This window comes from Filicampus tigris, chromosome 2, assembly GCF_054856515.1.
Source record: "Filicampus tigris isolate MCC_2025a chromosome 2, RoL_Ftig_1.0, whole genome shotgun sequence".
NCBI classification, from domain to species: domain Eukaryota; kingdom Metazoa; phylum Chordata; class Actinopteri; order Syngnathiformes; family Syngnathidae; genus Filicampus; species Filicampus tigris.
The window spans coordinates 29146514-29162091 of NC_141218.1; the positions used below are offsets into that span (position 1 = coordinate 29146514).

Sequence of the window (15578 nt, forward strand, 5' to 3'; positions counted from 1 at the left end):
CACCCACGCATACACACACACACACACACACACACACTCAAGGACATTGAGTGACCGCCATGTTAAAACAGGAAGTGAGACACAAAGACAAAATGGAGGTTAGGAGAAGGAGGGCACAATAGATGTGACAGCTTTCTCCCATGGGACAATGGCCAATCATATCATTACACTTGTACATTTGAGAGGGGAAATGAAGATTAAAAAAATGTAAATAAAAACATGCAATCAAAGTTATATAAGTGACATTTATAACATAAAGTATACACATCAAAATAGTACAATTCACTTAGATTTTACATTTACAATTTAAAATGTGAACAATAAAATCCAAATATTAAAAACTAATAAAATCTACAAAAATAGTTAATACTGTTTAAAAATATAAAAAATACTGAACACAATTTAACTACATAGTACAATGAAAAAAATCACCCCCCAAAAAAATCAATTTATCATGTTCCAATGTTTTGGAGGTCTCGAGGGCATAAGCCCAATTAGCAATTTACAAAACAACTACTTACTCAATGTGTGTTTGTTTTATAATTCAAGAAGGTATCTAATGTAAATAAAGGCTCACACAAGTCGATTGAATTTTCTCATCTGTTTTCTGTTCCATCTCTGAAGTTCAGGAATAATACAATAATCAGATCTGTGTAGCTTTTTCATCTTCAGACGAGCGAAGATAGAAACGGGCCTCACATTTATACTGTCTTCAAAATCTAAACATAATGTGGGCTGGTCTCCTTCCAGGCTGATCCTCTCCAGCTTGGTCAGATCAGGGCACACTGACTTCTAACACTTTGAACTGATTATGCGACGTCCGTAAATGTGGAATTGCCATATTGGTTTTTGGTTAACCTATTGGCTAATATAAAGCCATTCATATAGATTTAGATCCTTCAATCATTCAAAAAAAAAAAGCAATTGAAAATATGAATTTGTTTAACATTTTGTTTTAGAAATACATTTATATTAATATTAGAAAATAAAATTAAAAAACGATTGAAAAAGCATGTCAATAGGTAAAATTTTAAATAAAAATATGACTTACATTTCTAATTTAAAATGTAAAAATAAAATAAAATAAAAATATTATAATTTACATTTCCAGTTCAAAATATAAAATACTACAAGTATACTGTAAAGTCTACACACCCCTGTTCAAATTCCAGGTTTTTTTTTTACATGAAAAAAATATACCAAGAGAAATCACTTCAAAAAATTTCTCACCATTAATGTGACCTAAGTATACTCCGTACAATTCAAAATTTATAAAAAAAGTATTATTAAAAAAATATTATTATGTATATTATTAATATTATTATATTATATAATATAAAAGGGGAAGTAAAGAAACAACTGAGAGTGGTTGCGCAGGTGTGCGCACCCTCCTTTTACTTTGGATACGGCTGTGTCCACAATGATCACATTCAAACTGTTCCCATCCCCCGCGAATAGTGGGGGTCCACTGTATGTATATTTTTTGCTTTCTAGCAGGAGTCTGAAGGGTTTGTGCAAACATTTCAAAATATTAGCTTTTTCCTCCACCTTGACAAAGGCCTCGGTTCCAACTGAAGAAAATCATTCCAAAAGCACCAAGGTAAAAAATGTGACATTCTAAACGAAACGGTGAGGTACCTGAGTTGCCTGTCTTTGCAGACGGCCACCATGACCAGAAGGTTTCCCAGGATGCTCATCGACATGACTAGAGACAGGAAGCAGATGAGGGCCATCCGCTTTGGCATGCTGTTGCTATGGAGACAACAACACAAACACGTAAACTGCAACTCTTTTTTTTTTTTAAACATTTCCTGTCAATCACAGAAATAACTGATAAAAGTGGTTTGAAACTGGTTTGAAAATGGACTTTAGACTCTTGCATGTGACTGAATTAACAAGCGCATTAGGGTTAAGATTAAAAATGTTATTTTTAGTCTGGGTTAACATTAGCAGGATTTCAAGCCATCAAACGGGTTTTGAATCAAATTAGGGCTTCATGTAGGCTTAAGGTTTGAGAATTGTGTTTTAAGACAGGTTTAGGCTTTCAAGTGAGTGAGTTACTTTTAAAACTGGATTAAGGGTTTCAAGCCAGTCATGGTTTCAAAGTTGGGTTTTAGCCAGGGTTAAGGTTTCAAAGTAGAATTTCATGCATGGGTTAGAATTGAAAATTAGGGTTTCGGGCCAGTGTTACAATTACCAAGTATGGTTTCAAACCAGAGTTAATGGTTTAAAAAAGTAAAACTTAATGTTTAAAATTAGGGTTTCCTCTGGCCTGTTTTAGATGTCTCCCTCGTTACATCGGATTCAATCGTTATCAGGCTTCTCAGAGCTTGCTGATGGGCTGATCATTTACATCAGGTGTGTTGGAAGTGGGATTCATATAAAACACGCTGGATAGGGGATCTGAGGATGGGACGTTTGCACCCCAGATCTAGGGTTCAATAAGAGTTTCACCTGAGAAGCTTTGGGTAAGTGTCGCAAATTATTATTTCAAATAAGGGTCACGGTTTCAAATTAGGGTTTCAAGACCAAGTTAGAGTTTCAAATTAGGGTCCAACCCAGGGTTACAATTTCAAAGTAGGAATTTAAATTTGGGTTCCAAGCCTGGGTTGGGGTTTCAGGGTTAGAAATGCAAAGTAGGGTTTCAAGCCTAGTTTCAAGAGTTGGGTTAAAAAAAAAGGGATTAGTGTTTCAAATTACACAACAAACAATGACCTCCCTGCCATGTTATTAACATAAGCATATCACAGAGTAGGCTGAGACGAAATGTGGCTGCTTCGTGACCATGTCACATGCATGAGGACTGATTAGTAAACTGGACTAAAATCCACTTCCGCCCTTGCTTAATTGAGTCCTTTTTTTCAAACGTGTCACCCCTAAAAATGGGTGTCTGACCAGTCCGGCCCCGGGAGGGAGTGCCCAGCTCTTTTCTCAATTATTACCATTGTTTTCACCCAATTTGTTGTCTTCATTTAACCCTTAAAGTTGGGTCAAAACTGAATAACCCCCCTGCCTGATTCCTATGCCATCCAGCTATCACCAAACATTCTTCCCCCTTTCATGTTGGTCAACTCAAGCAGGATCTTCTGAAGAGGTTGAGGAAACCAACAGCAAACATGGACGTGATGTCTTGGTCATGCGACATAGCATTTCTAGTAGCCCCTGGAGTCATTTTGAGGTTGTTCTCTTATGGTGCCCTGTATTGGGTGTCCAGAGGGCTTGATGACCACGAAATGTCATATTTCCTTGACTGGAAGACCTCTCTTTCAGCATCTGTGAAATCTGGGTACTCCTCATCAGATGTATGGTCTTTTTCAGTGTCATACCGAACCCTGTCCTCATCCACATCTTCCTCAGCTTGGCTTTTCTCTCGGTATTCAGTATCACTGACTGTCAAGACCAAAGATATGATCCAAAATCATATCTTAAACTGTACACCTCTTGCTCATGTAGACTACAGCTCTAACAGAATGCAATTGATAATATCTCACCCAAACCCTGCTTGTATATGCCGATGTTATCTTTATTCAAAATGTATCAATATGCTGCAAGAAAGCCTGACTTCAATGTGTGAGTGCGCGTGTAACAATAATTTACGAGGATGCGTGTGCGCATGATAGTGGGTGTGATGTGGGTGTGCACGTGTGTCTCCGTCTGCCTGTCTCTCTGTCTGTCTATTGTGGAGCATGTTGAGCCATACTTGATCCACAGAGCAACAGCTTTTAAACAGCCAGTATTCACTGATGGGTCAAATTGGATCCATAACACCATAAATGTCACCTTTTCTTTTTTTAGACATTTAGAATTTGTTAAAATGGTGAAAATTAATTTTGTTGCATTAAAATAGTTGTGTCTGAGGATTAGATGAAGCCTCGTTCCGGTACAAAAAAAGCAAATGGTACTTTTTACGTGCCTAAATTTCAAAACGGGTCAATTTTGACCCCAACACAATATAAGGGTTAACCCCAAAATAGTTATTTTTGACCCAACTGTTTTTAGAGTGTGGTGTCATAAAATATGGTTGGGGTTTTAAGCCAGTGTTATGATTTTAAAGGAGTATTGTGCTGTCGTCTTCAAAATCCCAGTTTTGCTGGTCTTTGCTGGTCCTGTTAAGCGCCGCACAGGGAATCCCAAATTGTGAACAAAGGCCATGCGAAATGCCGGTGTTCCCTCTCAACGGGCAAACACACAGCCACCTTTGTGAGGCTTGGCGGGTATCAAACGCCATCTCAGCGCAAACGTGTCAGAGTCCGCGACCAGGTCACGATGAATACCAATGAATGCGAATGGTATGCTCTGTGGTCTGGGGAATAAAACAGCATGGACAATGACCAGTGAACTAGGCTAGTTAGCATGAAAGATAGTTATACGGTGTCACTAGTTGCCAGGTAGAATTTCCTGAGGCGCAGTGAACAAAAATGGGAAATGAAAATATGTTATTTCCACAGTAATCTGGGGCGGGGAGCTCCGGTGTAAAGATTTTTTTCAAGACATATTGTATGCTGTATGTATGTTAACATTTTTTTCAAGAATATGTTCTATGCAGGCCCCTAGTTGAAACAAGGCATTCTGATAAATATTGCGTTTGTGGAATAAGAGTTAACACTAGAACGTCCAGGGGTTTTTACAACTTTTTTTGCAACAACTATTGAATGACAAATCTGGGTGATATTTGACAAACAACTCTGATGGCTATAAGTAGATGACTTTAATTTGTAAATTGGCCATTCCCTTCCAAAATAGCAGGTGATATGGCGGGGTGACATCGTCAAATGTAAAGCATAAGTAGTCAAATGACCGCCTTCTGGGCGTTCTTAATCCATCCGTTTTTAGCCATCTGCGGGCGTGGCCATTTTGTCACTTCTCTCGATTGATAATGACATCACAGTTACTCAGGGATCAGATAACGACCATTCACAGCTCACCTGTTCTCTGAAGCTGAGCCGTGATTGGTCGTTACCTGAGTCCTGAGCAGTTGTGGTGTCATTTTCAGTTGACAGAAGTGACAAAATGGACGCACCCAGAGATGACTAAAAATAGGTGGATTTTGATCTTAACTCATATTCCACAAACGCAATATTAATCAGAATGCCGTGTTTCAACTAGAGGGTCTGCATAGAACATATTTATTATCCATACCGGTTATCCTCACAAGGGTCGCGGGCATGCTGGAGCCTATCCCAGCTGTCTTTGGGCAGCAGGCGGGGGACACCCTGAATTGGTAGCCAGCCAATCGCAGGGCACACAGAGACAAACATCTGCACTCACAATCACACCTAGGGGCAATTTAGAGTGTCCAATCAACCTACCAGGCATGTTTTTGGACTGTGGGAGGAAACCGGAGTACCCGGAGGAAACCCACGCAGGCACGGGGAGAACATGCAAACTCCACACAGGGAGGCCGGAGCCGGGATCGAACCCACGACCTCTGAACTGTGAGGCGGACGTGCTAACCAGTCGACCACCGTGCCGCCATAGAACATATTCTAAAAAAAAAAATGTTTGGGTTGACTTCCACTTTAAAGTAACAGTCCTCTTATTTGAGTACAATTTTGGACTATTGTAGCATGGGGGCAGGCTGTTGCGCGATGTGAAAAGGCCTTTGGGATTTTAAACACAGGCCATCATCACCGAATAAAACTGACAACATTTTCTTTAAGACTTGCTTGGTGTGCTACAAGAAACTGCTTTCATTTCAACTAAAAAGTCAGATAATAAATAATTCCTATGAACAATACGAGCCTCAGAGTCGACGTCGTCTCATGTCTAGTAGATATAACCACATGAAAATGACCATTATCATCTTTGTCATAATTGCATGGCTCATTGTTGCCGCGGGTCAATGAACACAATAAAAAAAATTGAATTATAATGTTGAAGCCTTCCATGTGGATCTGTAATGAAGCTAAGTTGAAAGAGTGAAAGAGTGATTGACAGCTGTGCGAACATGCTGTGCCTCCACATTGTTAAAAGTGAGATTAACATCAAATCATTTTCTTGCCGTGATAGAACATGTTATAACCATCATTAAAATCATTTCCCCCTAAAGCCATGAGCAGCCACTCCAAAATGAGAAATACTACACTGTGCGTCACACTATCACGTCAAAGCCCAAAGGTAAGCAGAGCTGCGTTGTGTTTTGTTGATAGGGTTTTAGACGAGGTTAGAGTTTTGAAGTAGGGTACGGGCCAGGTGTTTGAAAATAATGTAATGATTCTAATTAGGGTGTGAAGACTGGTCGTGGTTTCAAATCAAGGTTTAAAGGCAAGGAAAGGTTTTTCAATAGAGGTTAGCGTTTAAAACCAGGGTTAGAGTTTTACGCCAAATACAGCTTTAGGCGAAGATTTGAGTTTTCAAGTGGGGTAAAAACCAGGGTTGTATTCAATGGTTATGATTTCAAATTAAGGTTTGAAGGTAAGGTTAGGGTTAGAATATAAGGTCTGTCTGAAATGCGACTTTCAGATTTGTGCCTTGTAAAATATGATGGATCATGTCAATATAAATTACTGTAAGAGATTATTTTTTATACAATCACAGTACAATGAAACCCAATCCCTGGGAGGGCGTAAAAAACATTGAAAAACTGCATTGAATGGTATCATAACAGGAGTGTAGCAGGGTTTTAAACAAGGGTTAGCGTTTTAAATTAGGTATCAATGCCAAGGTTAGGGCTTCAAACACAGGTGATGGTTTAAAATAACGTCTTTAAACCATGATTAGAATAGCAAAATAAGATACAAACAAGGTTAGATCCTAACCCTAAGACTGAAACTGAGGTTTGAAGCTGATTTCAACCAAATGTTAGGGTTTCAAGTAGCGGTGCTCCTATCAATCGGCCACAGATCGTGATCGGAACTGTACATACAATACAATACACTTTTATGTATATAGCGCATTTCACAACAGCTACAGCTGTAACAAAGCACTTTACATATAACAACAACATAGCCATAATACAACAAGTGAAATCAATAAATTAACATAAAACACTATATACAATAGACACTGGAAAAGAGCCAAAATCTGTCAGTCTCAGGTCGGATCAAAAGCCAGAGAATTGAAATCTGTTTTCAAATGGGTTTTAAGAATGGACAGAGAGGGGGGCTTGCCTAACATTCAATGGAAGGTCATTCCAAAGGGAAGGACCAACAACAGAAAAATCGGCATATGTCAGGTGTGGGGTTTGAAAGTCGGGTACAAACCAATTTTTCAGCAGGGTTCCATATTAGGGTTTTAAGATAAGGTTCTGGTTATGAACAAAGGCTATGGTTTGAAATTAGGATTTCAAATCAGGGCACGGATTTCAAAGTAGGGTACAACCCAGGGTTAGGGTGCAGGCCAAGGCTGTTGAAAAAAGACAGGGTAAGAATTTCAAATCCGGGTGCAAACCAAGTCACAGGTCTGAACCATTGCTAGGTTTTGAGACAAGGTCTTCAAACCTGGGTTAGAATTATATATCACAATTGGAATGAATCAAATCGTATTTTAATTGAATCATATGATAATATGGCTGAGTCACCTTGTGATTAGAATGGATGGAAATAATAATTAGAGTAAATCTTAATAGTATTCAAATAAATCATATCATATTGTGTTTGTAGTGAATGGTATTGTAAATGATTGCTGTGACAAAAAGCTAGAACTATGCTGTAATATTTTGCCTCCCTCCACAGCAATTATAAACTTCACAGTGGCTTGTTCCATTCAACAAGAAAGCACAATGTTTGCTATGACATTGATGTTTGGAAACAAACACCTTCTCTTCGTATGCATTATGATAGTGTCACTTGACGCCTTACAAGCATGATTTATTTTAAACCACATTGTCTCTTATCTGATGACAGCACAACGATTATATCATGTGTCCAACCACTCAGCAGCAAATGGATTCTCACATTTACATCTCCCACCATCACCACACACACACAAAAATGAGCCATCAAGTCTGATTACACCTTAGTGTTTTATTTACATACATAAACATTCACAGGTATTTCATATTTTTTATAAAATGGGGATCCTATAGCTCAAAGACTTGACCTGATAGAGAAAAAATGAGATCAGTTTTGGATTCTGCACCCCAAAATCTATTAAAAGAGTTGTCACATCTAACTCAACAAAAATGGTGTTCCCCAGTGTAATTAGCATGTTAACGTGTTAGCATGTTCACCTGTTGTATGTATGCCAACATTCTAACAAAGTTCCACAAATATCCTTTGCTTATCAAAAGCTTCTCTGATACATTTTTTGGGGCCCAATTTTTGATGGCCCTCTTTTGGGGGCACTGATCTACCTGCCCCACATTCAAAATAGCACCTAATTACCATTTCTGTTTCAAAACAGCAACTAGCAACAACCAAAAACAATGTCAGTGTCATGAATTTCCTTATGACACTGATTACAGCAACTAGGTGCAGAGGGCTCCGCTGCCCAGCATACCAGAAAAAGGACATAAGGAACACGAAGCCAGAAAGATGCACACTAAGTAAACGACTCACAGCAGTAGACTACATGGATTATATAACACATTGTACACATCAGTCCCATTTAAACTACTATGTGCCATGTTGTGGTTCTGGTGGGGCACTATACCACTTGCCCCAAACTCAATTGTAGGTATACAATAAATGTCATACACCAGTCAAACTCACTATACTCTTTGCACACCAACTTGGGGCAGAGGAGCCACTGCCCCACATATCTGAAAAATGACTCCATATACAGACTACAGTGTTCCCTGACTGTATTGTGGTTTGTAATGCGCAACCAAGCCCCCCAACCCCTGAATATATCACATCGCTACACTGCCCCATCCACTCACTGTGGTGGCACTACGCTGCTTTAATTACATTACATAACATTGATTAATGTTTTGTGTACAATTGAAATAAAATAATTTTCAAAACAACAAGGAGGACAACGCAATTCCATGTTTACTCTGGCATGTGAAAAGTGAACGTTGAGCTTTTAGCAAGTGGTCATGTTCGCCTCCCGTCCACTCCACCGAGCATCTTCCTCGCCTTCCGATTCATTAAAACACACAAGCGAGCGACTTCGCTAGTGCGCTACATGACAACTGTGTGTGCGGCCGCATCAATGAGATGATAAACATACTCGCGCCGCATAGGAATTCCATGGAGAGAGAAGAACTCCAGGCGGTGTTTCGCTCAGAGCAGCTTGTCAGCACGCATTAGCGTAATGATTTTATTACGCCGACATGACATGTGAACTGTTTGCAACACCAGAAGAGCACATGACACATTTTCCATTTGCAGCCACTGTATATGGAAACATTAACTTGTTTTCACGCCCTATGCATTTGTATCAAGAAGGCTACAATTCTTTTTTTTTTTTTTTGACTGATGGTACTTTAAATTATAAGTCACTTTTATATGATCCCTTTTTGAGAGGCAAAATTCCTGGGTCTCCCTCATTTGAGGCCCAACCCCCCAAAAACAGAATCCTTTGTTACCCAAACCAATATTTTGCAACAATACAGCAGCTCAGTTGTCACTGCAACACAAAAACACACCATGAAAAGAAATAAACGTCGCTCTTCAAAATGTTCCACGGCGCAATCATCCACAATCAAGCAAATCAATCACGTCTACAGACCCCGTTTAATAGTGCTCTGGTCAGGCTGCGTTGGAAATAATGGAACATTTTTCCTGCACAGCTGAGCTAGCTAATTTTACGCTTCTGACAATCAATGATGACCATTTACCAGACATATTAGATATCATACAGGGTGGGAAAAGTAAGTACACATTTTACTTTTTTTTTCTTATTAGGGAAATGACACTTTTAAGTTATAGTAGTATTAGGGGCTAGGGTTCCAAAATAGGGTTTTAAGCCCAGTGTTATGGTTTTGTGGAAGGGTTAGGGCTTCAAAGTAAGGTTTCATGATAGTATATAGCAATAGTATTGCATCATAGCACAATCTTAAATATTCTCGTGATGTCCCCTAGCTAAATGCTATTTTGTAAACAATTCAATCCACTCACGATACTCCCAGCTGCTAAGTGGATGTGAATAAGAAATTAGCCAGCTAATAAGCTTTAAATAATGTTTATGAATTATGAAACATCTGCCCTTACCCACTGCGTCATGCACGGGGGAGGGGCCCAGACTGATGGAATGTAAGATGTTCTTTAAAAGGATGAGGACGGACAGGGTCGTAGGAGGATTATTCTTATGAATAAGAATGGAGGAACGATGACGCAAGGGCGCACAGGTCGCAGACAGAGGACAGACGGACAAAATAGGGTAAAGTGCCCATCTCTGGTGGTGTTTCGAGTCCGGGCTCCGACCTTCCAGTGTGAAGTTTGCATGTTCTCCCTGTGCCTGCCACGGGTTTTCTCAGGGTGCTCCGATTTCCTCCCACATTCCAAAAATCCGCAGGGTAGATGAATTGAGAACTATAAATTGTGCCTAGGTGTGATTGTGAGTGTGAATGGTTGTTTGTCTGTTTGCCCTGCAATTGGCTGGCCCAAGACAGCTGGGAAGTTGGTCGAAGTTGATAGACAGAAACACTAATGGAAGCCCATTTAAAATGATAGGCAGACCAGCCTATAGACGATTACTATTTGGTCCGGCCGGACAAAAAGGCGGAAAGGTATCCTGGCTGCAAAGATAGTAATTTTGTTTTGTTAACTAACTGTTAACATTTTCTACATACCTTATGCCTTTGCATGCAAAGTATGTCCTTGTCTGGGACATCTTTAGAGCGAAAAACTTCTCCAATCCGTCATTCATGTCAGCGCAGTACACTTAAACCTACAACTCGGAAGTGGAAGTCTTTCATTCTCCTCCTAAACTAACTGCGTTATTTTGCAGTAATTACAGTAAATTTAGCAGTTTAAGCGGAGGCAGGCAGCCACCGTATGATGTAGATACACTGATAAATAGTGCACTCCATTTACCATTTAAATCGTCTGTCGGACTATGACGTTGACGATGATGGTTTTTTTTCCAGACTGACAGACTGGGAAGTTTACTAACAGAAGCTATGACGGATACGTGGTAAAAATAGCATGACGTGCTGACAGACTGAGAATTACAGTTTCGTTCGGCTTGAAATAATGACGGACTGATTATGAGAGACGGGCGCCCTGGCCGCAGACAGATGATGGACCGGCAAATTTGCTGACCTCTGGCAAAAGACTTTTAACAACTTTTAACTTAATACAACTATACAACTATTTACAAGCATGTTGGGAAGTGTGTGCCTGCACCACCGCTACATTATTTAAGGGTGCCTGGATGTTTTTGTGTGTGTGTTGATCTGCTGGTGACCCCAAAACTCCTTTTTTCTTCCTTCCTTCCTTCCTACCTACCTGACTTCCTTCATTACTCCGTTCCTTCTTTCCTTTCTTCCTTCCACTTGAACAAACACACACAAATAAAGTGAGCGCCCATAGTTATTCCGTTGCATTATAACATGCGGCCTTTCATGACCAAGCCAAGCCAATGAATTACACTTGTCAATGAATGAAAAAGCTGCGGCTGGCTGGCAACCGGTCCAGGGTGTACCCTACCTACTGCCAAAGACAGCTGGGATAGGCTACAGCACGCCCGCGGCCCTCGTGAGGATAAGTGGTTCGGATAATGGATGGGTGAATTCATGAAAAAGGTACACGACATCGCTAAACCTGACCTCCAGATGACAGAATCACAATTTCTCAGAATGCAACTGTCACTTTGTTGTTGCTTTTATTTGAAATTAACCTTCAATCCAGTCGATTTTCTCAACTCAAGTTTAAATGGAGACGCTTCAGGATGATTTCTTATGTGATTGGTTTACAAGTCATAAAAGAAGTAAATTGAGTTTGTCTCCAGGTAATCACAGTTATTATTGCCCAACGGCCTTCTGAACACTCTTTGTCCCTAACACTCGACAAATAAGCAGAAGGACAGCTATGCAAGTAGCAAACAAAAGTAGAATTGAGGTTACAAACAATACAATACAATACAATCCATCCATCCATCCATTATCCAAAGCGCTTTTCCTCACAAGGGTCGTGGGGAGTGCTGGAGCCTATCCCAGCAGTCTTCGGGCAGTAGGCGGTGGACACCCCAAATTGGTTGCCAGCCAATCGCAGGGCACACAGAGACAAACATCCGCACTCACAATCACACCTAGGGTCAATTTAGACATTCCAATCAACTTACCATGCATGTTTTTGGAATGTGGGAGGAAACCGGAGTACCCAGAGAAAACCCACACAGGCACGGGGAGAACATGCAAACACCACACAGGGAAGCCGTGGCCGGGATCGAACCCACAACCTCTGAACTGTTAGGCGGGCGTGCTAACCACTGGAGGCAGCCATCCTGTTAGGCGGACGTGCTAACCAGTCGACCTACAAAGAGTTTGCCTTTGAAGGACCCCTGAAAATAACCAAATAGACCTTGAAATGAACTCTTGAAATTAAAATGGCCTTTTACAGGATGGCTTCCTCAGACTTTTTTCTATTCATGATAGAAATGCCTACCAAATTGCATTCCAATTTAACATCATGCATCACTTTAATATATGACGTTCAAATTTGGTAGCAATCAGACAAACCCTTTCCTAAAGGATTGCTTTTGAAGGACGCCTGAAATAGCCCAATGGAACAGGAAATGGTCCCTTGAAATAAATGGCCGACTTCGTGTGCATTTTACAGCAAGGTTTATTGAGACTGTCTTGTGTTTCCTCACATGATTTACATGCCTGCCAAATTCCATGTTGCTCAGTCAAACTGGCTTCTGGGGTTGAATTTTTAAAAACTGCAGCGGTGTTGGGTTGGGTGGGGGGAAATAATGAGGTGGAAACAAAACAATTTCAAGAAGGCCTTGGCACCTTGTACTGTGCCCGGCCCGGCCCGAACGATGCCCTGTCTGAGATGAACACACGACTTTCCCGTCAGGAGCAATCATTCGGAAAAGACAGGATGCCCAAGGCAGGAGCGCAAAGGTAAACATGGTGAAAAGGGCGAAAAGACGAGCCTGGGAGAGGAAGAGAAAGTGCTTATATGTTATCTACTTTGGTATAGTAGAAGTACTGCAAGTGAACACACTCAGTGGAATCGTTATAATGATATTATTGATAAGTATTACACTTCTCATTGCTTAAGCATACAAAGAGTCACAGCGTGTATCGTACTGGAATTACAATCCCTGAGGTCTAAGTAGGGTTTCAAACGTGTTCGGGATTCTAACAAAGACTAGGGTTTCCAATTGGGGTTTCAACTTCAAGGCAGGGTTATGTTTTCAAATTGATTGTGAGGATAAGCGGTTTGGATAATGGATGGAATGGTGGGTTTTAAGTAAGTAAAGTAAAGTAAGGTTTTAATATAGGGTCAGTGTTTTAAAGTAAGGTAAGGGTTTCAGAATAGGATTTGAAGACAGGGCTACAAAGTAACGGTTTAAGACAGGGTTAGCATTTCAAAGCAGGGTGGAAGCCAGGGTTTTAAACAACAATTAGGGTTCCAAAGTCAGTGTTCAGACCTGGATTATGGTTTCAAATCATGCTTAGGGTTTCACATTAGAATTTTGATATTGGTTTAGGATTTCAATCAAGGATTACGGTTTGAAATTATGGATTTCAGACATGGTTTGAGTTTCAAACTAGGGTTTTAAGACGAACAAGGGCTATATTTTCAAAGCAGGGTTTCAGACGTGGGTTAGGGTTTCAAAGCAGTGTTTCAGGCAAGGGAAAGGGCTTTTAAAATTAAGATTTCGAGCCAGGGTTAGGGTTTCAAATTGCATTTTTAGACCAAGATTATCAGTCAGACTTTAAAGACTTTAGAGTTTCAGTGTATATTTTCAAACTAGGGTTTGTAATCAGCGTTAGGGTGTCGAGTCAAGGTTTAAAGCCGGGTTTAAGGTTTCAAATTAGGGATTCACACCAGAGTTAGGGTTTTAAAGTAGGGTTTAAAGCTTTCAATTTTTCTGACGTTTCACTTTTCTTGTCCCAATAGTTTCGGATGTTCCAAATGAACACATTTATGAGGAATTATTTTCCTTCACAGAAATAATGAAAAGTAAAAAGATAAAACATTGACCCAAATGAACCATGCACTGTTCTCTTTGAAGACTGACAACATGTCCTCATCACATAATTTCCCCCCCCCCCCCCCCCCTCCATCATCATGCTAAATTGAACATGAGCCAGAGTGGTCTGCGAAGATATAAATAAATAAATAACTCTGCCATGATTGCGGCCATCTTTTAAGCAAAACAAGCTGCAGGCTGAGGGATGTTTTGTAAAATATACAAAAAGAAAGAAAAGAAAAGAAATAATATGTGCTTGCTCTCCATTAAACCACACTGCCTGAGTGAGGACAACACAAAAGCAGCCTGAGCATGAAACCATTAAAGCACACATTTAATTTATACTATTTTACAGAGCTGAGCATCGCCTATTTCCCGTCTGCAATTTTAATCAACCCACGTGGTCCTAGTCGGTCTGAGTCAGCCAAACAATGTTGAGAACGGACTCAACCTGTACCACATCACATGCAGGTGCCACACTCCTGACACGCGGCCGAGTAAGGAAAAAAATAAAATAAAATATATATATATATATATATATATATATATATATATATATATATATATACATATATATATACACACACACACACACACACACACACTATATGTATGTGTACTCACCTGTCAGTGAAAAGCTCCTCCATCCCTGGCATGTGGCCTAAAGGGCTGATGCTCATGTGACCATAAATACAGAGAAGCCCTGCAGACATGACATCTCCATTAACACCATCATCATCATCATCATCATCATCATCATCATCATGAGCTCAATTGCACCCCATTAGATTTTTTCATAACAGAAAAACAAAAGCAAATGTGACGTTTATGCGGCACTCAACTGATGGCGCCGGATTAAACGGATGATTTAGTCACCACAAATTAGCTTTTAACCAAATCTGGCACGGTTAATGAAGTGACGCTTGCTATGAAGCAAACACTGAACATTTTGTCTTCTCAAATATGGCTGGCTATCTAATTCAATGTAATGTAATGGTTAAACACACGCACAGACACGCACACCCATACACACACACGTTCATTCATATTGTTTGCGGGTCAAGCTGCAATAGGGACACATTTGGATCAAGAGGACTCCGATTTAAGGAGCTAATTTTTTCCCCACCATTAGTCTAAGCAGTATGAGTACTGTAGGCCTAGCCTTTGGTCTGTCATGTAACCAGACGTGAGTTTTTTTTCCCCCCAAGGTCTGTATTCGACTTTGATTTCTTCTAGCTTAGTATTAATTGCTTTTTATATGCATTTGCAGGGTATGCAGAAAATGAGAGAGGATTCTTTGAACCCACCCAAAGACACTAAGATAGGCATTGATGGAATTGGGTCCAGAACAAGTTTCCCTTATTGTTGAAGTACAATGTAAGCTATTTGGCCCGAAAACGTTCAGTGAACAATAAAAAGGTTCATTAAGTATTTTTTGGGGAGTATGAAGTCAGCCCCAAGTGAGAATGCTTTATACTCCAGGTTAAAAACTATGTTTATTTTCCCATGCCTGATTGAGCTCTTATAAAGCTTTTTTTGTT

At 40.1% G+C, this 15578-nt stretch overlaps 1 protein-coding gene across 2 annotated transcripts in view; it reads right to left on the reverse strand.

The window, feature by feature from the left end:
• Window positions 1-15578, reverse strand: part of htr4 (5-hydroxytryptamine receptor 4) — a 99988-nt gene that overhangs the window by 27811 nt on the left and 56599 nt on the right. For both annotated transcript variants that reach the window (XM_086020111.1, XM_086020103.1), the window contains exons 2-3: window positions 14662-14740; window positions 1639-1752 (exon numbers count right to left, since the gene is read on the reverse strand). In XM_086020111.1, the coding sequence (XP_085876237.1) occupies window positions 1639-1752; window positions 14662-14717 (170 nt within the window). In that variant the 5' untranslated portion in view covers window positions 14718-14740. The remainder of the gene's footprint in view (window positions 1-1638; window positions 1753-14661; window positions 14741-15578) is intronic.